The sequence below is a fragment of the Topomyia yanbarensis genome, chromosome 1 (genome assembly GCF_030247195.1).
Source record: "Topomyia yanbarensis strain Yona2022 chromosome 1, ASM3024719v1, whole genome shotgun sequence".
NCBI lineage: Eukaryota > Metazoa > Arthropoda > Insecta > Diptera > Culicidae > Topomyia > Topomyia yanbarensis.
The window spans coordinates 137,867,279-137,893,246 of record NC_080670.1 but is presented as its reverse complement, the minus strand read 5'-3'; the positions used below and the strand labels follow the sequence as shown (position 1 = coordinate 137,893,246).

At 37.9% G+C, this 25,968-nt stretch overlaps 1 protein-coding gene across 2 annotated transcripts in view; it reads left to right on the top strand.

Moving 5' to 3' along the window:
* Positions 1 to 751: 751 nt before the first annotated feature.
* The window catches only part of LOC131692295 (mRNA-capping enzyme), a 198,033-nt gene continuing 172,816 nt past the window's right edge, over positions 752 to 25,968 (top strand). Inside the window, exons 1-4 of one of the 2 annotated variants that reach the window (XM_058979303.1) lie at positions 752 to 1,061; positions 5,395 to 5,803; positions 5,870 to 6,432; positions 6,487 to 6,625. In XM_058979303.1, coding sequence (XP_058835286.1) covers positions 879 to 1,061; positions 5,395 to 5,803; positions 5,870 to 6,432; positions 6,487 to 6,625 — 1,294 coding nt within the window. In that variant the 5' untranslated portion in view covers positions 752 to 878. Of the gene's footprint in view, positions 1,062 to 4,542; positions 4,652 to 5,394; positions 5,804 to 5,869; positions 6,433 to 6,486; positions 6,626 to 25,968 lie in introns of those variants that run through there. The other variant, XM_058979379.1, reaches the window with a different exon arrangement.

Sequence of the window (25,968 nt, the reverse complement as noted above, 5' to 3'; positions counted from 1 at the left end):
ATACAAAGTGGATTTTGACAGTTGGCTTTTAGGCCGTAATCATATGTTTGTCGAGAATTATCTCAATATTATCTTCGCGAAAAACATGTAATATGCTTATACGATCGTGCAACTAGTAAATGCAGAGGTGATAGTAGAATTAATAGCCTTCCGTGTGCTTTAATTGTTAAATAAATTTAAAAGCTGCAAGGAAATTTTTGCACGCGATTTTCTCCGCTTGACGTTTCTGTTAGATATGATGTAATGAAAAAAAGCTCTAGAATTGCCAAATGGTTCAGGTTCAATGCGTATATATAGGTGTGGCAGAACACACGGTTTGCTAGTGTTGGCAACCAAAACTATGTAAACAATCCAGAAGCACAACGGGTCGACGTCATAGCGGTCACACAATTCAATGGGAGCGGAACGACCGCTATGACGAAAGCAAGTCGATTTATACTGTGATCACTCACACCACTCATCTCGACAAACATATGATTACGGCCTAAAAGCCAACTGTCAAAATCCACTTTGAATGGAAATTCCAGACAAACCGTTACTAGTCGAACACAGTTCACAACAGTTTATGAAAGAGAAAACTTTTCTCTTTCGTTTATTATCAACATCTGTGAATGGCGTGTAACGGTTTGTCCGGAATTTCCATTCAAAGTGGATTTTGACAGTTGGCTTTTAGGCCGTAATCATATGTTTGTCGAGTCATGTAAGATTCATCTTACGAATACCAAAGTGCCATCTTTGCCAGACCTGTATATACGACATTGGTTCAGGTTCACAGCCTAAATGAGGCTGACTATTTAGGTGACTTTCGGGTGTTTTGTAGTACATTTACTATAAAATAGTGACATTAATCTACCTAGGGTGTATTCATAAAAAAGGTCATGTCTCGTGGTCCTGGTCCGATTCCTAATCGGTGGCTTTACTGTCCACGAAAATCGGAAACTTTAATAGCAGATAAGTTTCTAGCATTCAAAACACCTCTCAAGGAGGAATTCGAATCCCAAATGCCTGTTGAATGTTGTTTTTCGCCAGATATGCTGTTCCAGGTGATGAAAACTTACAAGGTAAATATGAATCAAATACAGTTCAATGGCAGTTGTTTTAATTGTAATTTTGTTGGATACGATATTCTGATCATAGCGGCTTACACGAACGGTACTATCGAATTAATTTATTAGCTTTAAGATACCTTGTTGGCTACATTTGTATACCTTATATCAGGTCAAGGAAGATCATCGATACAAATTTGTTTTCAATTCATCAACTATTATCAATAATTGGTGTAATGCCAATAGTTTTGTCTCGTATGAGCCGCTGATGATTGCGGAAAATTTCCATTTAACATTTAATTTTTTTTTAAGCGGAACTCAAATCCAGCTTGTTTCGACTTGTTTTTGCCTAACACAAGATTAACTTCTGTCGAAATATGAATTGATAGCAGCTAGAGTCCACGTGGACTGTTTATTTTACGATATTGTCTTTTATAAGGAAATGAAGGAAATTTGTATCGCATTTAATTGGTGTGCGCGCTTCAACCTTCAATTTTTTTTTCAAGATTTTGAAATAGTCGTCCTTAAAAGCATAGTGTGTGAGTGTGCATGCATCTATGAAAATTGGAAACATCGAAGGCAACTATCATCAGAAAATCAGAGGAAATCGTACGCTTCGATCTTCTGTAACCTGGTCAAATCCCACTAATTTTGGATTGTGGTTGAAATCACGAGCCAAAACAGGAGTCCATAGGTTACTTCAATTTTGTATTATGATGAATCTTTAAAACGTAGATATGAAATTTTGCAACAATCTAAAGGAATGTATGACATTCTGTGGTTGAAGTGCGCAAAATTTTTATTAGTTCCTTTAGTATCATTGTAGTCTAACACAAAAACATTTTCTAAAAACCATTTTTATGAAACGACTCTTTTTTTTCGAAGGTCCACGTGGACATCGTAGGAAAGGGGTAGGGATACAGGAAGTGTCCACGGATAGGGAGGAGGGGGTCAACACGAAGTTCTTTTGTTCACGTGGTATATGAACGGCCCCTACGGATTCCCTGTGCAACTTCAGCTAGTCCAGATCGATAACGGAGTAGCAGCCAGGGGTAGTCCACAAGCTCAAGAGCAGCTTTAAGGGTTGACACTGTAAGTTGTTTTACGTTTACGGGCAGCCTGTTCCATGTAAGGGGCAGCGATAAGCACACCTTTTCTTTCGAATGTGGTGCGCCGAAGAATGGAATTTCGAAGTCGTCCCAGTTGCCCCTTTGTAGATACTAAGGTAGAGTTGCTGAATACTATAGTCGTATGAAGCTGACGACACGGTTCTGACAATTTGTTTCAAGTTCGTGATCTCGTCACATTATATAAAAAATGGCATTAGTTCTGTTTGAAAGAGTATCATCGGTGTGTTAGAAGATAACATTGTGGAAAATTTTCTGAATGAACAGCGTTTCAAAGACGTAGACGTAGTTTCTTATTAATGTGTAAAAATGATACCCGCATTTTGTTGGACCGTGTCTTCTGTGCAGAAGATAGTCAGTCACCTTTTTATTGGGATTAGTAAACAGAGTGTTATCCACTGACAAGTTTCAATTAACTGCTGCTGGTAAGCGGCAAATCGGTTGAAGCTACGTTGTCAACTTGAATTGACTCCTACGACTGACGAACCATGAGTTCCTTTTGTCCGTTCCCGATGACAGGGTTTTCCGGTCATCGTACCTGTATAAGTGCACAAAACAAATATGTGGCTGATTTTCCTTTCATATTGCCCTGACACACTTATTGCTTTAGGCAGATGATCTGCAAATTTGCACTACAGGTCGCATTGAGGATATTCATCTACCCATTCAGGCAATCAACAGGGATCTCCTAGCGATTGAGCAGTGGGCTAAACGAAATGGACTATTCCCCAACCCAAAAAAACAACGCAAGCCATAATGTTCAGTAGAGAAGAGCTATCTCCCAATTCGGACATAATGTTTTGTGGCGAAGCGATTCAACTCTCGGAAGCGGTAACTAACCTAGGCCTGCAAATAGACAGCATACTTAACTGGATAAAACAAGTAAACGCGGTCACTACAAAAAATTCAACACTACGTGTTTTTCGACGCTTCTTACCATTTCTTGCTGTGGAAACGAGAAGTAAATTGATCCAAGTAGTAGTACTGTCAATCTTTTCCTATGGTGATGTTATTTTTTACCCTGGAATATCACCTGCGCAAACAAATCAGCTGCTGTTTTAAAGCGGCCGTCCGTTTCGTCCACGGCCTACGATGCAGAAACTCCACACAAAACTTCAGAAACACAACTATGGGATGCGACCTCCATCCATGTCGTAGGGTTATCACGGACAGCTCCCCGAACATCTACAACAGCATCTGCAGCGAGCAGGAATGGACAGAGCCAAAACCCTCGTACAGTGACACAATTTCATTTTCGTACACCGCTATGCGGAATACTTATATGCATTTTACAAGAAAAATTTTGTTTACGAGACATTTTATATATGTAGAAATAGTTTACTAGACAACTTAGGGAAGATACAAAAATTATCTCTGTACTACAAATGCTCATTTTTTAAAAAATAATCATTATTCTAAAGATAGTTAAATATAAACGCAATCTCATATTCGTACAGTACACATATTTTTTCAAAAATCAATTGAAATTTCTATAATATTCAATGTGCTAGCTTTTGTTTATAATTACACTTTTCAATCGTATTGGAATGCCAATCACTAGTTTTTGTGTGTATTCAACTTAAATTTTATCCCATTCTTCTAAATAGTAGTTTCTAAGACCATTCTCATTATAATTCGGATAGTTTCACACTTTTTATCCAAATACTCCCATTTATTTTTCTTATTAGTTGATAAACTGGGTCCGCAGTGGAGAATCCATAACATTCAAACAATTATAAATTTACTCTAAACGTGTTTTGCACGCCTTATGCTTTAGGTTCTTCTCCTGATCGTATTTCCAATATCCACCATTTCTTAGTAAAAGTACCATTTTATGGAAGCTTTGCTTTAAAATTTATTTTAAGATCTTCATATTAAAATACACATTCTGATCCATCATTCCATCAATGAAGACTCTAGCACTTCTAGTGGACATATAATACCCCATACAAAAAAGTCCACTGTCTCTGCGCTTGGCTGCTGTTATAAGCCTTTAACGTCCAGGTCTGAGTTCGATTTTCTCCACTTGAAACAACAGTCATTTGAGTCAAAGATGTTGAATTTGGACTCGTAGACAAAGTTTACAATCTTTCCAATATTTCGATAAAATGTTTCAATGTTGTTTAGTAAATAAAAAATCAATTCTTTGTTCTTCTCATTGATGAACAGTTTCTTGCTCAGAACACAGGTATTGTAATTGGCCGTTCTCCATACATTACAAGTCGTACCAGAGCGGACTTATACTTTAATGCTATGATTCAATTTATTTACCATTATATAACATTAATTACTCAATTTTCCCAAATTTTTCTTAATTAAAAATCGTTTATCCCTCATCGTTAATTGTTTACAGTTCAAGTTTTTCGCAATATCTGCTCTACGTCTCGCCACATCAAAGCTTTTAACGACATTTTAAATAGTTGGACGCAACCTTTGAACAATTTCAAAGATTTCTTGAAGTGATTTACCTTCATTTTGGTGAGTAATAATTAATTTTCGTCTCATAATGGGAGCTAGTTTACTTTTTTTTAACCATTACGTTAATTTGAGGGTATTTCTTAAACTAGTGTAGAGGAAACTGTGCCACACTTTTCTGTGGTCATAAAATCTATTTTTCTACGTAAAATAAAGAAATAACCGATCTTAAAATTGACAAATTAATTGACCTTTCAAAAGTGTACGAGTATAAAATTGTGCCATTTTCACACCAAGTAATGATTTTTTATGTGTAGTGTAAGGAAACTTGCACACTTTAGATTACAAATGATAAGAAAATGACAGATGATAATTCTACTATTACATGTACAAAACAATACCTTAATTAAATAGCGCAAACATTTATGAAACAATATTAAACGTATTAAACATATACACTAGAGGTGTACGAATATGAGATTGTGTCACTGTAATTCCACAACATGCATCGAACACTAGGAGAAGCGTGCTGATAGAAGGTGCTTCTCTATGGAATAGTCTGCCGCTTGCAGTTAAATCGGTGCCTTCAGCGACGAGTTTCAAGAAAGCGGTTAAGAAAATAAGCAACTAATCTATACCTTTTCAACTTCTACGTTTATTGTACACCTTGTTTTCCACTGTCATTTTATCCTTTATTTTTCCTTGACTTGAATCAATGTTAATATAACAACAAGGTTACCGTGTACAATAGTTGACAATAAATTAAAATTAAATTAAATAAATTACAAATTACTACTATTTTACAGGTAAAAATGGGACTTTGGATTGATCTAACTAATACAAATCGTTTCTATGATAGAAGTGAGATTGAAAATAACGGATGTAAATATGTAAAACTTCAATGCCGCGGTCATGGAGAGACACCGACACAAGAGCAAACAAATGCATTTATCGAAATTGTCGATGAATTCAGCAAAGAACATCCAGTAGAGATTATTGCAGTTCATTGTACGCATGGTTTCAACCGTACAGGTTTCCTCATAGTTTCTTATATGGTTGAGAAAATGGATTGTTCTGTAGAGGCAGGTTTAGCAGCTTTTGCAAAAGCACGTCCACCTGGAATTTACAAAGAGGATTACATACAAGAATTGTTCAGGCGGTACGAAGATGAGGATGATGCCATTGCTGCTCCACCGCTACCAGAGTGGTGTACACGTAAGTATTCTCATTACATATCATTGACTGCATTATAAATCCTAGTTTTCAATGTTATCCCTACAGAATACGATGACAATTCTATCAATGGCCATAGCTCCAAAGACCAATCTCATGGAACACACGAAGCAATTGATAGATACAACAGTGAGTTAGGTGATGGTTCTGTGGGAAATGGTGTTGCTAAGTGTGGAGTAAAGCGCAATTTAGAAGGAGAAAACAGCAACTCGGAGGACAACAAAGGAATTAATAAGCGAAAGAAAATGAAGAGAGAGTTTGTTAACAAAAACGCCAAGTTTATGGATGGTATTCGTGGCGTGACACAAGTGCAAGATCAGCCCCGACTTGGCCAGTTACAGCAACTTGTGCAAAGCATGTGTGATTGGAAGTCTACCGGCTTTCCCGGATGTCAGCCTGTATCGATGGATAATAATAATCTCAATTTGCTTCATCTTCAACCGTACAAGGTATCATGGAAGGCTGATGGGACGCGATACATGATGCTAATCGTTAAAGCAAACGAAATTTACTTTTTCGATCGGGACAACTCGTGCTTTGCAGTAAATGGTATTATGTTCCCACACTATACCAATTTGCACGAGCATTTGACAGATACTTTATTAGATGGGGTAGAATATTGAATAACTGACTTATTATTTTTAATGTTCATTCAAATATTTTAGGAAATGGTTATGGACATAGTCAATGGTGAAAAAAAACCACGATACTTAGTGTACGATATTATTAGATATGCAAATAAAGACGTTAGCAAAAAACCATTTGATCCGGAACGTGTTAGATACATCGATCAACGAATTATTGGTAAGTATTAAGGAGAGTGTAAAGTATTTTCGGTGAAAAAATATCGCATTTTTTTGCTGTGCTATTCAATCCTATACATATTCCATAACACACTTGAACATTTGACAAACAGCTTCCTAAATTTGTATCGCAAAATATTGAAAATTGGGCGGGTTACAGTGAAACTTTAGGAGGCACCTCGATAAAGAGCGTTGTACTCCATAACTCAAAATTAGGAACAGACGTTTTGAAATTTTGCACAGTTCGTCTTCGCATCATTACCCAGGCAACTACGGCAGCTTATTACAAAATTATTATTATTATTGCACTGCTGTTTCTTCCTAAAGAGAAAGTTTGGGAGGAACCAATTTTTATATATTAAGTAGAAAACTGGGTAAAACCATAAATAAATCAGTTATGGAATTTATATTAGATCCATAGTCAGAGACACGATTTGTGTTCCTAAGAAACCAGCTATTCAAATATGATGTCCCGCAGAACAAGATGTTCTGTTTGAGCTGCTGAGAATCCGTGAAATCGAAACTTGTTTAGGCTTGGAAAGTAATGCATTCTCTGGCTATACACCCAGATTATTTTTAACGCGGGGGATACGTATAACGTAAAAACCGCGTTAATTGGAAAATCCGCGTAAAGAAAACCGCGTTAATTGGAAAATCCGCGTAAAAAACGCGTAATTCGAAAACCCGCGTAGAAAACCGCGTAATTCGAAAATCCGCGTGAAAAATCGCGTTAATTCGAAAATCCGCGTGAAAACCGCGTTAATTCGATAATCCGCGTAAAAAGGCTCTCAGGAAAAGACTTTGAATATTTTTGGAAGTTTTTTTTGCACGGATCTCGCAATTAACACGCTTTTTGCAAAAGTCTGAGTAGATTTTCGGAAAGATGGAAGAGACATGCCTGGACTCCTTATGGCCCGCCCTTCAACAATATGGGTATTTTCGGAATGGTCTTGACGAGTAGGTGCCAGAAATTGATTTTTGACACCATTTTGAAATCCAAGATTGCGACTTCTGGCAGTGATGTCCCGGCACACCACGCGAGCCGCTCTGTACCTGTTCTGTGAGCTAACCGGGCACGCGAGCTGTGCTGTGTTGAAACGAGCTCGTGTGTCTGTTCTTATAAGAAGAGCGAGCCGCATAAGCCGAGAACGTGTGATCGTCGTCTCACAAGCTCGTGTGCTTTACCGAGAACACGAGTTCGAAGTAAGAAGAACACGCTCGTGTTCGTCTTCTTGCTTCATCAAGAGCCGTGTGCTTCTTAGAACAGGCTCGTGTGCCGGCTATGAGCTGCGAGCCGGCGGGCAATGGGGGATGTTTCATTTTCGTTTCGTTTTTAGCATCTCATTGAATGCTGCGCACCTCAACCTAGCCGGAATATTTGAAATAAATTTATTCATCAATTGATTGTTGGTGTAATAGAAGACAATTTGGATTGATGATACACACTTAATTTGAATTACTGGGCACAGTAAAATTTTACTGGGGTTTTGAACAGCAAACCTTTCGGTAATCAATTCAGTAAAACAATTCGGTTATTGAACTCTCCGCAATCCGTTCTATCCAAACGTCAAAAAATACTGGTCAGTCAGCAGTTTCTTCTGAAAATGGCGACTTGACAGATGATTTGCTGTACCTGGTTTGTAAGTTTTTGACGAGGTTCGGTAATGTTGGTACAATTTTGCCGAACAATCAGTCAGTATTTCACTGGATAATGTTTATGTACCGAAAAAACAGAAGTGCCGATAAATTCAGTGAAAAATATAGCGGGTTTCAGCAAATTATTCGAAAAATTACTCAAAATCGCTAAAAAATGAAAACTTTGCTGCAATTTTTTAAACAATTTGCTGACAGCTCCGTAAAAATATCACTTTACTGTGCAAGTCGTCAAATGAAATTACTGAACAACTTTTGGCTGGCTTAGTGTGTAAGTAACTGAATTTATTACCACTAATAGTTAACTCACGGTCATTTGATCTGTAATTCTACAAAAAGGCAATCAATCTATTTTTTTAATTCGTTTATTTGACACGGCTCAATGCGTTAGCTTAGAGGAGCCATGGGTATTTTATATATTTACAAGATGTAAAAATAAAAATCACAATATGTTTTATTTTGAGCCTGTAAGATCCTGTGCGCGCAACTTGCTATTGCGAGCGGAGATCCTTTTTCGTGTCGAAAAGATGTTCCTTCTCTCGTCAACTTCGTGGTTATCCATGTCTCTCTCGTTGTCATTTACGTCCGTATCATCATCGTGATTACTTCCTTGATACTCGCGAGCAGATGGTCTTCCTGGCTTCTTGCCCTTGCGGGTCACGAATGTGAACACTCCATCCTTGGTGGTAACTTCTTCACTGGTGGTATTAGTAGTTGAATTTGAAGTACTTGACGCAGCTTTAGCAGTTGTCATTAATGCCTGAACTGCCGCTAGAAGCATAACTGTCCCATGTTCTATGGGAATCCCTATACACATGGGACAATTATGCTTCTAGCGGCAGTGAACAGCAGCTACAAATTTGGCAACCGTTTGTAGTTCAGGTAATGATATTGGAACTTGAGTGTTGGCATTTATTTCTGCAGCAGAGCTTTCGTCCGCAGTTTCTGGGCAGGGTTGTCCGTAGTGTGCCGTTTGTTCACAGAATTGGCACGTATTAGTTTGTCCTTGATATGTACAGAGAGTTCGCTGTGTAATGGTATCACCCTCTTCTGTTTTGTACTGCAGGGTAAGGTAGGAAGGAATGGGTTGGTCTACCCGCATTCTTACCACAAAGACACAATTTGAAATACCTGGGAAGTAGTTTCTCCATGTGTCCTCCGTAATAGATTCCACTGCTCCAAAATACGACATGTATCTTTTAGTTGCCACTTTGCAAGTAAGTGGAGATAAATCATGTAATTTAACTTCAATATTTCCATTATCCATGTATATAGGGATTTTGATTTCAGCGTTGTCACAGACAAGAACGTGTTTTAAATTGTTCTGCGAAAAGAATCTTTTCGCCTGGGCGAACTTGGTGAAGGTTATCAGCACTGCATGCCTGACGTGCTCAAGCTGTATGAAGGTGACTTCTGAAAGCCGAAGCTGCATTTTCACCTTCAGCAGATGTTACACATCACGAATACTTGGTCTTATGCGAAAAGACCTGAAGTCAATGGCCACTGTGTTAGGCCGAATAATCACGTTTTGTTGATGAGACTCAGTCATCTTGATAGATCACGCAAGAATAAAAATAACGGTATCCTGAAAATAGACTCGGCAATCAATCTATTGTTGAGGGCATTGGAAAAGTGAGGTTAGTTTAAATGTAAGTAACCACATTTATTATATTGAAATGGAAAATTAATGAAACAAACGCAGCTTTTAGCGAGATTTCATCACACATATACGTTGTGTTCTGCTAAAAAGACTTTCCGTCCCATCGTCTCAACAAACTAAAAGATTTAAAGGATGCCATCCAAACATGGCCGGAAGGCACCAACAACAAACTGCCATGCATGCAACTCGGCGGACAATGATGAAATGGTCCAGTGCGATCGTTGTAAGATGTGGTGGCATTACGCGTGTGTAGGAGTCGGGGACAGCGTCAGCGAAAGGGATTTCCTTTGCCCTAAGTGTTCAACACTTCCTGCGACATTACCACCCATTTTAGAAGGTGCCGAGAATACCGATGGAGGTTCGCCAAACCCAGATGCAGCGGGAAGCGGCAAGAACTCTGATCATGCTGGCAGCCCATCAGGACCACTCAGCGCTAAGGCAAAAGCTCGTCTGAATCTCCAAAAACTCGAGGCACAGAAAGCTCTGTAGGATAGACAATTAGAGCTAGAACGTCGTGAAGAGGATCGCAGTCACGAGCAGCAGAAGTCGCAGAAGGCAGATTTTGAAATCAAGCAACTACAACTTGACCAGGAGTTCCACAATGAAAGATTTCGAATAATGGAAGCGGAATTGGAAGAGGCCGATAATGATAGGTCAAGCATAGGGTAAGGTGGGGCAAATCCGACCGTTGGGTAAACCCGACCCCCCTCTGTTACCGAAAATCAGAAGCACTAAGCGAACTAATATCAATGTTGTCGTGTAGAGCATCGAAAATAATCATAATGGTGGTATGACAGCATTTTATTAGTCTACATTGAGATGCTCATACGACAAAAAGTGTGTTTTTACAACTTTTGATTTGACTTTTGTGCATTATTGACCACAGGATATTTCTGATTGTTAAAGTGATTGCATAATAAATGTAAGTGGATTTAAATTCTTTATTTAAGTCCTACAAAGTGCATAGATGAATTTAGTTCCACCTTTTTCATATATTTTTTAATTGCATCGTAATGAAAAATGACGCGGTGGGGCAAATCCGACCTCTAAATATTGGGGTAAATCCGACCGCTTTTTTGCTAAGAAAAAATTTATTTATCAAATTGAAATATATTTTTATTGTTATTTATTATTTTTATGCAAAATGGTTCATAATTACAAACGAAAGACACAAAAACGTGATGATTATAGTATTCGTCAAGCAATTTCTCCGATGCAAATGGGAATATCATTACGTGCTACTGCTCGTGATTTTAGCATTCTAAGATTGATATTGAACTCCATTTTCTTCATGTTACGACTCAATAACACAACTTTCATTGATTTATCATTGTAAAACCATAAAATTTACGTAATATCTGCACTAAATCAACCAAAAACATAGGGGGTCGGGTTTACCCCACCATTTTTGAAAACAGCAAAAATGAACATTTTTGTAAAACGCTTGTTTCTTAAGATGTTCCGAAGATCCAAATAAAATGCTATATACAGAACGTTGCCCAGGAGTCTAACCTTTAATTTGGTATGTAAAACTACTTGATCCGATGTAAAATGAGAATTTTACAGCCAAAACCATTTACTAGGTCGGATTTGCCCCACCTTACCCTATGTTCTCATCAAAGTATTTTCAGCAAGGTGAACCAATGGAGGCACCAGATTCCTCTGCGGCAAGGGATCGCTAGTTCGACGATGCAAAAACCTGTAGCTGCGAAACTCGCGGGATCAGTCACAACGACAAATTGGCAGGATCACCCGAGAAATGAAGCGCCTAGCATCACACTTGGTGGCGTTAACCTTCCTAACCCCGCTATGAAAGTGGGCCTACATGCATTAATTAGTATCTGATCGAGCACGAACTTTTGCCGGTCACCGAAGGACTTACTTCTAGTCAACAAACCAGCACCGAAAGTGTGCACAGAAAAACACGGGAACTTACTAAAATGTTTGCATCGCGCACTGCAAACTAAAGCCCGCCATTCGCTTGGGTACTTAGCCAAAATCGCACTATGGCTCACCGTATCAAAAACACACGATCCGAAACACTAAGTCCACTAACTCGCTAGGGACTTGTAATTTTTATTGCTTACCGACGGCTTTCTTTTCTGCGCAAGGAATAAACGCACAGATCGACCTTCTACCTCCAGATATATTTTCAACTAACTATATACAATTATAATTACACATATCCAGCCGGGATCAGCTGTGATCGCGACGATGGTTTCATCTTCCTCTCTCACTCTGCTTAGTTTCTACCTGCTACACTGGAGAGGGTGCAGTAGCGTTCGTTTTGATTTGCACAGACTGAGTAGTTGGCATAATATTTGAATTAGAGCTGTTTACAGTTCGGATAATTAAGATTGAAATGAATTGTAATATTCTTATGTTTAGTATTATGTGTTTACAAAAATTAAATTATGTGCCGAACATTCCGAACACCTTGAAACATGACGGTGTTACAAAAAATTTAAAAATGTGTTTGTTCTGCAAGTGATTGTGTTCCAGTTGGCGGATATCGGTGAATTAGGTTGAAGACAGCGGATGGCACTCGGGGATGTGAACCTTGAGATTGCGGATGTTTTGTGCTGGACTGGTCATGTTGAATATCTAGTACAAGTCCAGTGATTGGCAACCATTGCCCTTCGAGTTCATCGCCAGCGACCGAGAAATAAAGACCAAGTAGATCGAACGATTGGGGCTAGGGAATAGCAGGAGTTGAGGGCCTGCGTGCAGTAGCTTCAAATGATAAAAACTAGCCAACAGAACAGCGAGCGGATGTTTGGCAGAGAGGACGACCGGGTGTTTCTTTGCATCAGTCAGCGTTGCATTGCGAAATCGAAACGTACGGTGCCTTCGGGATTGACAAACGGGTTCAACCACTTCAGCGTGGAAGATCTTGCGACACGTTCGCCACTAGCAAGATCGGAAACCTTCTCAGCGAAGAGTTCTCCCTGCGCGAGATGGCAGAGCGAAAGTTCGGCGTGTTGGAGCTCTTGTGCGGTAAGCGGATGGACTGGGTGCGGGTTAATGCTCGGGATGACGAGTGGCTTGTACTTCTCCTTTTCCCAACGACGTCGCGAGGCTCGTTCGCGAAGCACATGCAGATAGCGCTGAATGAACGCTGTCACTCGGCGCAGCTTGGGGTAACTGGAGAAGCGAGCGAATAAATCGGTACAGAAGCTCTGCTGTGTCGTGGTCATCGCAACTAGTGGTACCTTGCGTCCTTCAGCGTTATTGCTGCGGGTAACGTTGAGTTACTGCTGCGGGTAACGTTGAGTTTTTCCAAAAATCCGGAGACCTTGATAGCCACGGTGTCCCAGTCTACCATCGTGTACAATTGAGGATGTCGGTAGGATTCAATCCTCGGGAAATGTCGTCAGCAGGGTTGTCGAATCCAGGAACATCTTCCATTGGTTGAGATCGGTTGAAAGCTGTATTTGCGAGACTTGATTTTCGATGAAAGTCTTCCAACGACTCGGGTTCCCGTGAAGCCATTGGAGGACAGTAGTGGAATCTGTCCAGGAATGAGCAGTTGCAGGAAACTTGAGCGCCGCGTTCAGCTCCTTATACGGCTGAGTCGACAAATGCGCGGCGCAGAATTCCAGTCTGGCGATTGTATGGCGAGTAGAAAGCGGAGCTACCTTGGACTTGGACGCCAACAACTGAACCGAAACTGTGCCGTTGTGCGCGCTCAGACGCATTGCAGAAGAAATGAATCTGGATGCAGACGGCGTCGGGTATCGAAATGAAGCGGGGTACGCGAACTTCACTTAATAGGTGGAGTGTGTTATGGAACAGTTTCCATTCATCTTGAAGTGTTGACCAGACGGCGTGTCCCATTCACATGCTTCGCCATTCTGCTTCAGAGCCCAAAGTCGCTGCATGAAGAGTTTCCAGAGCAAATGGAAAACCCACAGATACACCATCGCATGGTTCGAAAAAAACATGTGTTTTTCCCCCTGAGGAATTCCACGAAGATCCGTCCGAAAATCTTTAAAATCGTGACCGACCATCTTAGATTCCAATGAAACTTTACACGTTTCACCGTCATGCAAGATTAAATATTTTCCACAGGTAATAAGATTATTTTGACTCAAGAGCAACTTTTCAAAAGGGCGTAAACGTTTCTACGTTAACGAACTTCAAAAATTTTTTGTTCGATTACTGTATTTTATACAGCAAAACAATCTGAGAACGAGTTACAGGGAATGAATACTTCTGTCTGAAAAAATATACATTGAAAAAAATGTTGTGTCATTTTAAAAAAAAAACAAAAATTTATGATAAAAATTTAAATTGCGAAAAAACCCATTTTTTTTTAAATTTTTTATATTTTGTTACCAAAAACCTAAAGAGAAAAGAAACATTTTGAATGGCATTGCATGATGGAGAAAAAATCGGTAAAAAAGTTTTCCTAACAATAACTTCGTACATGTTTTTAAATTTCATTCTAATAGACATACAAAATTGTAACTCTATTACAGAATATAATTCTAAGCACCATTTAAAATCAAAATGCATTTAACAAAAATCTTCCAAAATGCGATAGTTTTCGAGATATTTGAAATTTTGCTCCTTCAAAAACAATTAATTCGTGTAATTATGCTCTTTTTAAAAGTTATTCGCGTTACCCCATCAAAAAATGTCAAAAATTTAATGTTTATCGTTTCAAAGACGTAAAAGCAACTTTTTAGTGTATTTGGATCCTGGAGAAGCTTTCAATAAAAAAGTTTTCCTAACAACTTTTGACATTTTTTTATAATTCTTACTATTTGCAGTCAAAAATACAATTTGCTTTTTGAATATGATTCTAAACGCCATTTTAAATCGAAATGCTCTTAACAAAATTTTTCTAAAATGTAGTAGTTCTCGAGATATTTTAACTTTTGTTTTAACAACACAATTATTTTGTTTTATTACGACCTTTTCATAAGTTAGCCGCGTTTCTCCATCAACAATAATAGGTTTTTCAAAAGGCCCGTAAACTTTCCTGCAACTTTCTCTTTGACATCAAGGCGATATTGTGAAACATTTTAAAGTTACATGAAAACAACCAACATATGATTCAGCTATATAGTTTAATCAACAGACCCTATGGTTGAAATATATTTTGGTTGCTTCCATGTAACTTTCAAATGGTTTACAATATCGCCTTGATGTCAAAGAGAAAGTTGCACGAAAGTTTACGGGCCTTTTGAAAAACCTATTATTGTTGATGGAGAAACGCGACTAACTTATGAAAAGGTCGTAATAAAACAAAATAATTGTGTTGTTAAAACAATAGTTAAAATATCTCGAGAACTACTACATTTTAGAAAATTTTTGTTAAGAGCATTTCGATTTAAAATGGCGTTTAGAATCATATTCAAAAAGAAAATTGTATTTTTGACTGCAAATAGTAAGAATTATAAAAAAATGTCAAAAGTTGTTGTTAGGAAAACTTTTTTATTCAAAGCTTCTCCATGATCCAAATACACTAAAAAGGTTGCTTTTACGTCTTTAAAACGATAAACATTAAATTTTTGACATTTTTTGATGGGGTAACGCGAATAACTTTTAAAAAGAGCATAATTACACGAATTAATTGTTTTTGAAGTAGCAAAATTTCAAATATCTCGAAAACTATCGCATTTTGGGAGAAATTTGTTAAATGCATTTTGATTTTAAGTGGTGCTTAGAATTATATTCTGTAATAAAATTACAATTTTGCATGTCAATTAGTATGAAATTTAAAAACATGTACGAAGTTATTGTTAGAAAAACTTTTTTATCGATTTTTTCTCCATCATGCAATCACAATCAAAATGTTTCTTTTCTATTTAGGCTTTTGGTAACAAAATATAAAAAATTTAAAAAATGGGTTTTTTCGCAATTTAAATTTTTATCATACATTTTTGTTTTTTTGAAAAATGACACAACATTTTTTTGAGTGTATATTTTTTTCGGACAGAAGTATTCATTCCCTGTAACTTGTTCTCAGATAGTTTTGCTGTATAAAATACAGTAATCGAACAAAAAAAATTGAAATTCATACACGTAGAAACGTTTACGCCCTTTTGAAAAATTACTCTTGTATCAAAATATTCCAATTGTCAGAGAATATCATGGAGATTCATACAGCGAACACACCTGCAAAGTTTCGTTCGAATCGACGATGGTCATATTTTGCGGTCGCCCGGTTTCTCATGGAATCCCTCCCCTACAATACCCCAAAAACTACCCCCACTAGCATGGGTGCTGGAAATAGAATCCACCCATGAAATACCCCATACAATAACCATAGCTTCCAAGGAAGAGGACCATGAGCATGGTCCATTGAACCCATAAAAACACTATAATTCAGTATAGTGGATTGTAACGATAGACCATGTGAACTACCATTAATGGACCATAGTTTATACCATTGAACGACCATAAATTCCTCTATAGTAGGACCACAGATAGTCCTTAAATATACCATCTATTGCCCTATTATTAATTATTTTTCCCTACACACTGTCAAGTGTCATGTGTCGAAAATGTTTGATTGGTAACTATGACATAATGAATGTAATGCTCAAATTTGTACTTGTTATTGCGAGTTCATTCTCTGATCAACGTTAAAAGACCAAAGGGATCTGAATTCGAGACATTGCTCTTGATAGAATGATTTCCTGTATTATATAGCGGCCTTGGACATTTTAACTTATTCAGTTCACAGAAAGAAGTTCTACAAACGGCTTAACGTATGATAAAAATTGAACATATGAAGAAAAGCGCCAGTTTTACATATATCATTTACTCTTGGTGCCTAGGTAACGTATGCGGAATAAAATTTGGACAAAATTCAAAAGGCAATATTTTTGTAGAAAACCCTTTATTAAATGTTCTCTCTATATGAAAACATTTTTCAGCTTATTAACTTAATGTGGTATAAAAATTGAGTCCATTCGAGAAGTTTTATGACAGTTTGCAGAAACTTTTTGCAAAGGAGTCGAAAAAATTGATGTTGGCATATTCTTAATTTCTTACTTAATTTTGATTATCGTGTTTGTTAGTTTTAGGTCAAAAATTACTGGCATATACACTCTGCATCAAATTATCACAGAAATCCTCATTTGGACGCAATTGCGATACATTTGCAGGGTTATCAGCCTTTTGTACAAAAGGTATGCCATAATCCTCCAATGCGCCAAAACTTTTTTTGGCATAACAGCTAGGTGCCAGATTGGCCGTTCGCTGTCATTTTGTTCACATGGTTTCTCCTAGCGGGTTGAAATTAACACTAAATGTTTAAAATAAGTGTGCCTAGAGTATGACGTTTAGTACGGGGCCTTGCGCAGGGCTGCGTTTTTGTTTTAATGTTGGAAGCGTTGTCCAAATTTCATTCCGCATACGTTAATTGATGAATTTATCTCATTCGGAATGCATATTGGAAATCTCTTTGTAATAAAGAAAATCATGCAGATCGAATTTCAATTCATTAAAATTCTAGTGTACTCGGTAGCATATTACTATAGCTGTAGAAAGAATGTGTTCAATTTCACATCCGTTTTATTCAAAAATTAAATTTATTTGATGATCGCGTTTTGAATCATGTAAAATAATTGCTAGACAAACTAACGACCTAAATGCTGCTGTTGAAAAAATAACTGGTTTCTGTTCTCTACATGCTCCAGTATAGTTGTAACATGTACCGAGTAAACTTGAGCCTTCAGCAAAAAGCGGGTACAATGGATTTATCTTGAAAGAGTTTATAACGGTGTGGCGGTGCGACGATGCAGGCGTAATTGACAGTAGCTTGCACAACATTTCGTAATCGTTTATGCCTGAATCACCCGCAACAACTCACGATTAGTATGTCAACATTTATTTCGCTAGGTTAAACGTGATGTCTGGAGAGAAAACAAAAACCGCGTCGTGTCCTTACCACCAAGATGCAAATTTCATTAAAACATGGCTTAAATCCACTTGAAAGAGCTTTATTCATTTCGAACGGAAAACTAATCTGATTCAGTTTAAATTTTGATCTGTGATTAAATAATTTAATCTCTTCAATTTTCATCGCATGGAGAATTGGATAATCCAAGGAGCTAAGTAAAGTATATTTTTAAGAACTTCAAGTAAACATAAAATATGATAAAAATCAAAATTGATCTTTGTGTCAAATTTCATCAGTATTTTCTATTCGTTTAGCTCATGAGTAAGAAATAAAAAAATGCTTATGCGCCATCATAGTGGAATTAAAACGGAAGACAATGGTAAAAGCACACAAGTCTGTGGTAAAAGTCACAGACAAACTGACGTAACAGCTTGAAGAAAATTCTAAAAAAATCATCGCCCACGGTATACTAGCGACATCTGTTGAACACATTGCACAAAATGTGATTCTGGCAACTATGGGACAACATTTTTTTTCAATGGAAGTACTGGCAACAATGCCCACACTGCTTGTCAATTGCAAGATAGTAGATGAAAGGTAGGAGCATTATTGACTAATCTATGTGGAGTTGTGTTAGTGCGAGATTGAGGTTAAATCGGGTAGTTTTTTGCCAAATGAGGTTAAATCAGATGGCGAATTGAAAACATAGCGTTATATGTATGTTGTCTATACACATTGCAACTGTGTTGGTGTCCTAGACGTCAAATAAGTCAATTGCAGTTGCTATATTTGAAGAGCGAAATAGAAAAACCGCCTATGTCACGTACTTAAATTTTCCATGGCATAATTATTGCAATTGACAAATTTAAAGAATGCAGAGCTACGACTTCATTTTTAAAACCCAACACAACCATTTATTGTTACGGGAAATTAAGCAACAACAAAATTGTTTTTCTTTTCGTGTGAAGAAAACAATTTTTGTCGTCAATTGGTCGTATGATTGATTTTTGTCTCTATTTACTCTTCTTTGCCGTCGCTCATTTGGAATCCCGGAGACATCTTGTACTCTTTATTTTATTTTCCATGCTAGCGTTTACTTTTACTATAAGAACAAGGCTATGTAGCCTATTTTTAAAGAGTCGGCTGTGCTATCGAGGTCATCATTGGATCAAGATCACGGAGATACAACCCCTAAAATTTCCTTGCCAATATCAGGATCAATTCGCATCAACGATTTACTTTTTAACGCTTTCTGTAGGTGAAAACTCATTATGTAGGCTATGGATGAGTTTAATTTTGTTACAACGGAACGTTCCGGTTGGTAGAAAGCTCATTCGCTTGAAAATTGGCTGGGTCTCCAATTGTCCAGTGGGTGCTTCGTCTTAGATGGTAATGAGCAATCGCCGTAGGAAAATATAATTTAATTCTTTTGGTCCTGAAAATGACCCTTTCGGCGATGCTGTTGGGTTGTGACGGATCATTAAATATATCTAGATTGAATATGGTCTAAGCGTATCTTCAGTTTTCGTAACTCCTGCACCATTCCAAAGTTGAATTTTTCCGTCAGTTCCGCGGATCGACAAATTCGAATCCATTGCATACATCCGGTTAGATTCGTTACGCCGAACCAGTTAAATTGGCAAGATCCTAAAATGTATTTGCTCACCGTTCAGCGTCCTGCAGGAAAATACGAAATGATTTTGAACAATTCTTGCCTTGGACAATTCGACAGGAATGCATTTCACATTTCTGGACCATTTTGTTTGTTTTGGTTTGCATAAAATGAAAATGGCGGTTATGTTTTCGGGCAAGACGATACAAGATGTCACATTGTTCCAAGTATAAGTACTATTGCCATATTTCTTCGATAAAACCGATTAAACAAACGGAAAACATAAACAAACGGTAGTGGGCTCTTCTGTTGCCAGAGGTTTTGATTCGGTTCAGTCATAATTATTTTTATCGATAGTTTCGATATAAAAAAGTGTCCCTAAGTGTTCGAATCAGAAGATCCGTGGTGAAGTTCGGCCTTTTCTCTCTTTTCATCGTGCGCTAAAGAATCAGGACGCTCGTTCGGATCTTTATGTTTATTAAGTTTTATTTTTTGTGTTTCGAATTCATCTCATCAGTAACTAGCACCATCTGGGTGTCTAGTTAGACGATGTATCTAAACTAGTACCCACATTAGCACTAGTTAAACACAAAAAAATTCCAAACAGTTCACACGACACATGTGAACGTTCGAAGCAACTGACTTGTCCCGAGTGATGTCCCGGGAAGCAAGCACACAGGCTCAGGTTTGCTGACGAGAAAGCGAAAACGAACTCTTGTCTTTTGGCTCGGGAGCCAAACGCCTTGCATTATGCAATATTAATTCCCATAAGAGAAAATTGGATTAAACCACTTTGCGCGTTAAGGGCACAAAACCTAACTTAAATTAAGTTTTATTTTTTGTGTTTCGAATTCATCTCGCCAGTAACTAGCTCCATCTGGGTGTCTAGTTAGACGATGTTTACTTATTTTATGGGTCGCGGACACTTTGTTCCATTTGACATGTATAAAACTAATACACTTAAAACTGACGAATGTTCCCACCTTTCTTTCCCTTCATCTTGGTTTTCGGGTGCTTGCGGTAACGAAGTTACACATTATGGCTATGTGTCAAAATCGCTTCACAAGCGCCACGCTCGGTGAAATGGCGCATTTTTCATAATTTAAATCAACCGTTTTTTCTGTGGGAGATGAAAATTCATCTCGTGTTACGTCTGTTTGTCTGTGGTAAAAGTGTTTAATAAGCCAAGAATTTGTTGCAATAGCGCGAACAAAGCAGATTTGCAGAATGTGGAGTGAGTAGAATGTTCAGGTTTTTGAGGACCTCTCAAAAAGATGAACTGTTCGCATTAAAAAAACTGTGCAACCTAAGACTTAATATCGAATTCCCACTTAAGGATAAATCCCATCAGTCATCACCGAAGAACCGATGTGACTTTAATTGTGGAATATGCCCGGAATTCCGGACTTCCGGAATCGTCGATAGTGGACAATATATTCAAAGAATGTTTGATTGGCAATCAGTGATCTAGATCTGCGATTAGAAGTAATTTGGTGAGCATTTCAATAGTTTTTAGCCTCTGAGGTATTACGATTGTACCGATTTATATGGGAAATTCCAGTGTATCCTTACTAACACCCCTGTAACTCCGGAAGCAAGAGTCAGAACCGAATGAAATTCAGCAGCAGTCAATGGTATTACTGTATCTTTCATTTGAAATCAAGTTTGTAAAAATCGGTAGAGAATTCGTTGGGGAATGGGTGTGATATTAGCTTAGGAACTTGGCGGGTTCCCCGGGGGCGTCATGAACCGTCATAGGTGGCCAATGTGGTCAAAGCTGCTTTGATTGATCATTAGTGATCCAGACCCGCAAACTAGAGTAATGTTACATCAATTTTAATATGTTTTACATCATTTGAACATCATGGTGGTACCAGTTTATATGGGAATTTGCTGTGTGACCGCACTCTTCAACCCGTAACTCCGGTACCGGAAGTTGGATCAACTAAAAATTCAATAGCAGCTTATGGGAGCGTTATACCTTTCAGATGAAACTAAGTTTGCGAAAATCGGCTCTGCCATCTCTGAGAAAATTGTGTGAGTTTAAATGACACACATACACATACCCACACATACACACACAGACATTTGCCGATCTCGACGAACTGAATCGAATGGGGTATGATACTCGGCCCTCCGGGCCTCGGTTAAAAAGTCGATTTTTACAGTGATTGCATAGCCTTTCTTTATGTGAGAAAGGCAAAAATCATGTAAAAATTGTAATTTCAAAGTGTTGTAATTGTTATGCTTATATATTGTTGATACGACGAACGCAAGCAGATAAGTCCGTTATTTCAATAATCAAATATGAGTAAAGTGTCTAACTGGAATACAAATAGAAGAATTTGGGTCAACCGAATAAATGTTTTGAGTGAAATCATATTTTAGTTCTGAACAATAATTCTCACAAGTTCAAATCAACAAAACAGGCTTATTTCCGCTTCCCTCCCTACAGCACGCAGAAAAAAAATCAGTAACAATAAACAAATTTTGGTTTTAAATAACAATTTTCCCGTTTGATATAGTGACAAACAAGATTCAGGTTTGATTTAATCAACACTGTTGCTTGAAATTACCAACAAATTCATTTGTTGGCTTTTCAATAGTTTCAACAAATATTTCGTTTGAAACAACAAAATCATGTTTAGTTTAACCACAGAGAACAGATATCCATGATCGAACAAAAATATTTAAAAAATGTGTGTAAACATTTGAATTAATATACGATAAACACCAGCGCCGCCACACCAACCTATCCCAACTATCCGTCAAATCCATTCAGGAACCGGTTCGAAGTCCTGAATGGATTCAGTATACAATCTTGCTCAAAGAAAACAACCGATACCGACTCTATCGGTGATGCATTTGAGCTGGAATTCATGCTGTAAGTCCGAACCGGTTCCGGACTAGTTTGACTGGGTAGAGGAATAACCGCTGTCAATTCAGTCGAACTCAGCCACAAAAAAAAACATGACGACATTAGCGCACCTGGTTTGGATATCCCAACTACCTTCGAAACCGTTAGAGATTTTACACAAGTTGAATGCTGAAGATGGACGTCTGTTCTCTGTGGTTTAACCTAACAAAAAGGAGCTTCAAACCACTTAAAATCCATATGAAGAAGAAATGCTCATGTTATTACGCGCACACATACCTTCTATGTATCACACTATGTATGCGCACACATAAGTTATATTTATTTATTTATTTATTTATTTATTTATTTATACAATTTATTCATTTATTGACTCAAAAAATACATCTGTGGTATATTTTAGCTGAAAGTGTTCTAGGTCGATGGTAGCACACTAATTGAAGAATTGCTTATTTAAAATAATAAAATATTCGAGCTCTACTTTTCATGTCAAAGTAATTCGGGAATAATATAAGGACTGAAGAGTATACACACATATAGTCTTGATTGGTTATCATTATTTGGCCCGTGAAACTCACTACATTTTTTATGTTACTGTGGTCGTGTGTTGTGTACAACTCTCCATTTTTTTGGGCGCAGTTTGCAAACTAATTTATTTTAACAAATTCAACATCAGATTCTTAATCTAAGTGTAAATTGTCAGACTTGCTATAATAGAGCAAACGCCATAAACCCACTAGACCAAGGCAGATGCTATGTTCTGTATTCTGAAAACAAGTATTGACACTAACTGATTAAAAACATTCAAATTTCTGTGTATTTTATTTGTTTTTGATGTAAATTTGTTCTCAGCGTAATTTTCGTCAGCATAATTATTGGATTGAAATTAGAAATAACGTCAGAGTTGCCACTATTTTTCAAAGAAAATCAGGCAGTTCAATTAAAAATGTCTGGCAATGTCCAAATCATCGAAATTTGGCATCCATTTTGGTCTTCATAGAACGTGTATTAATCGATTTTCGTATGGTAAAATGTGACCCAGATTTCTAAAATTTGTGTGCAATAACTTTAACAGATAAAACTCGGAGAATGATTGGTTGCATAAGTTCAGGAAATTTCAAAACCCAACTTCGCAAAGTCCCGAAAGAAAAGAAAATTTGCTTGGAAAGCTATAGATGATTTTTATCGAGAATTTTCCGGTTAAATTTGTTGGTGCAAAAATTGTGCAATTCCGTTCAGTACAATGACAGTTTTTAACGTTTAAAAATTATCATTCCTTTATTCGAATATTTTAAAAAGAGACTCCTACATTGAAAGGTTAGTCGAAGTCATAACATCATATATAAATGAGTCTTTTAATCGACGAAACACTCATTGGTGTTTCATTTGGTAGTCTTCATTTTGATTTAATTCAATGAAACTAAAAACCAGTTCTGGAAAGCACACTCAGTTTTTTACGCGTTTTTTGGCGCGGTTTTTTACGAGTTTTTTTACGCGGATTTTCCAATCAACGCGTGTTTTTACGCGGATTTTTCAATCAACGCCGTTTTTTTTCAAAAATATTATAAGTCCTTTTGTTGTAGTACAAATAATTTTAATTAAACAGTTGAATTTATTTGAATTTTAGCAATGTGTTTAATTGGAATCAATTCAAACCCCAAACTCACACCACATCCTTTTCTTTCTCCTCTCACTTCCATTCTCACCACACTCTTCTGGATTAACACATAAAAATATTTTGAATTTCGCTGGTTTATGATTAGATCTTATGTTCGAGCTTTGGATGACCCCCCAGATTTTGCATGCGGGAATTTCGTTAAACCGGAACTCGCCATCTTGGACATCAAAATGGCGCCAAAGTCCAATTTCTGGCACCTGCTCGTCAAGACCATTCCAAAACTACCTATATTGATTGAGTTATAGAGAATTTCATTAAACCGGAAGTCGCCAGCTTGGATTTGAAGATGGCGTCAAAAATCAATTTCTGGTACCTGCTCGTCAAAACCATTCCGAATTGATTGGGTTATAGTGAATTTCGCTAAACCCGAAGTTGCCATCTTGGATTTCAAAATGGCGTCAAACATGAATTTCTGGCACCTACTCGTCAAGTCCATTCCGTAATGACCTGTATTGTTGAGGTACGGGTCATAAGGAGTCTTGCAGACCCGTCTCTTCCATCTTTCCGAAAACATTCTAAGTCTTTTGCATTTCAAAGAATAAGTTTTGCAAAAACCCTGTTTATTGAGAAATCCGTGCAAAAAAACTGCCAAAGTTCTTCTTCGTTCTTTGCATTTAAAAGGACTTAGAATTTTATTCTTCAAAAAGTATCTTTTGCATTCAAAAGGACTTTGAATATTTTTGCGAAATCCGCGCAAAAAAAACTTGCAGAAATATTCTTAGTCTTTTGCTGAGGGGTTTTTTACGCGGATTTTTTCAATCAACGCGGTTTTATACGCGGTACGTATCCCCCGCATAAAAAACCTGGGTGTATTGCAATTCTGTGTACCGTCATCATGCCCACACTATGTATAATCAATTGAATATCTCACAAGACGCATTGATCCTACAAAGTGCTAACACACCATATTAATATTTTAGGCTATGCAATGGGTGATTTATGGTATAAATCAATCATGTTGTTTTCAAAGGATCTTACTATTTATGGTATATTTATGGTACATTATGGGGTTGATTAATTGTAGCGGACCTTAGTATGGTCTTTATATGGTCCCATATGGTGTCTCGGACCATGAGTATTTGCTCGGGTTGGCCTTGGTGATCATTGGACCCACGAGTTCGAGTGTATTGAAGATTTGGGCGATGTACGACATCACCTTGCGTTTTGTCAGGCGGATGCGGCTAGCGGCAACTGAACCTTGAACCGGAGTATGTCCAACTTTGGTTCCCAAATGAGGGCGAGCGTGGAGACGGCTTGGTCATCCTGAAGATTGTAGAACGGCAAAATTGCCAGATCATCAGGTGGTACGTCCTCAAGAACTTCAGGAGAATTCGATGCCCATTTCTTGAGCGGTAATCCAGCTGAAGCGTAGAGTATTCTAAACACTTAACGTTTGAAAAAAAAACGGCGATTGTCGTACGTCTTGTGTAGGGCATCCCATGTTGACGCATAGTTGTCGGCTTCGACATCAACTGACTCGAACGGCTTCTTTGCGTCCCTTTCAAGCGATTGTAGAAGGTACTGAAGCTTGGCGACCGTTGGAATGAACCATGGACGTAAAGGTGTCTCGAAATGACAACCAACGTGAGCAATCGCCATCAAATCTCGGTAGGTCGATCTTTGGAAGACGGAATCCTGTCGAGAAAAAGTGTTGATTTGCCATCATGGATATGTTCAAAGCTGAGTTGCTCGCTTCTACAGGAACCTTGGAGAGTATGAAGCCTTTCTCTACGCAGTATCGCTGCTCGATATTGACACGTTCCGCCAGGTGTAATGCTAGAAATTTCTCCTTGTCCAGTCTGTCAATTGCATCCTGCGCCTCCATGAACTGCGCATATGTCCTATCCAGCGACTCTACACGAACACTCAACTGACAAGCATCACGCGTAGGATCGTACCGCAGGATAAACTTCTCCAACGCATCACGAATCGCCAGCAATCCATTACGCTGGACTAGCCGGTCTCCCAACACTTTCTCCTCTTTGGGCGGCATCACAACGCACTACGA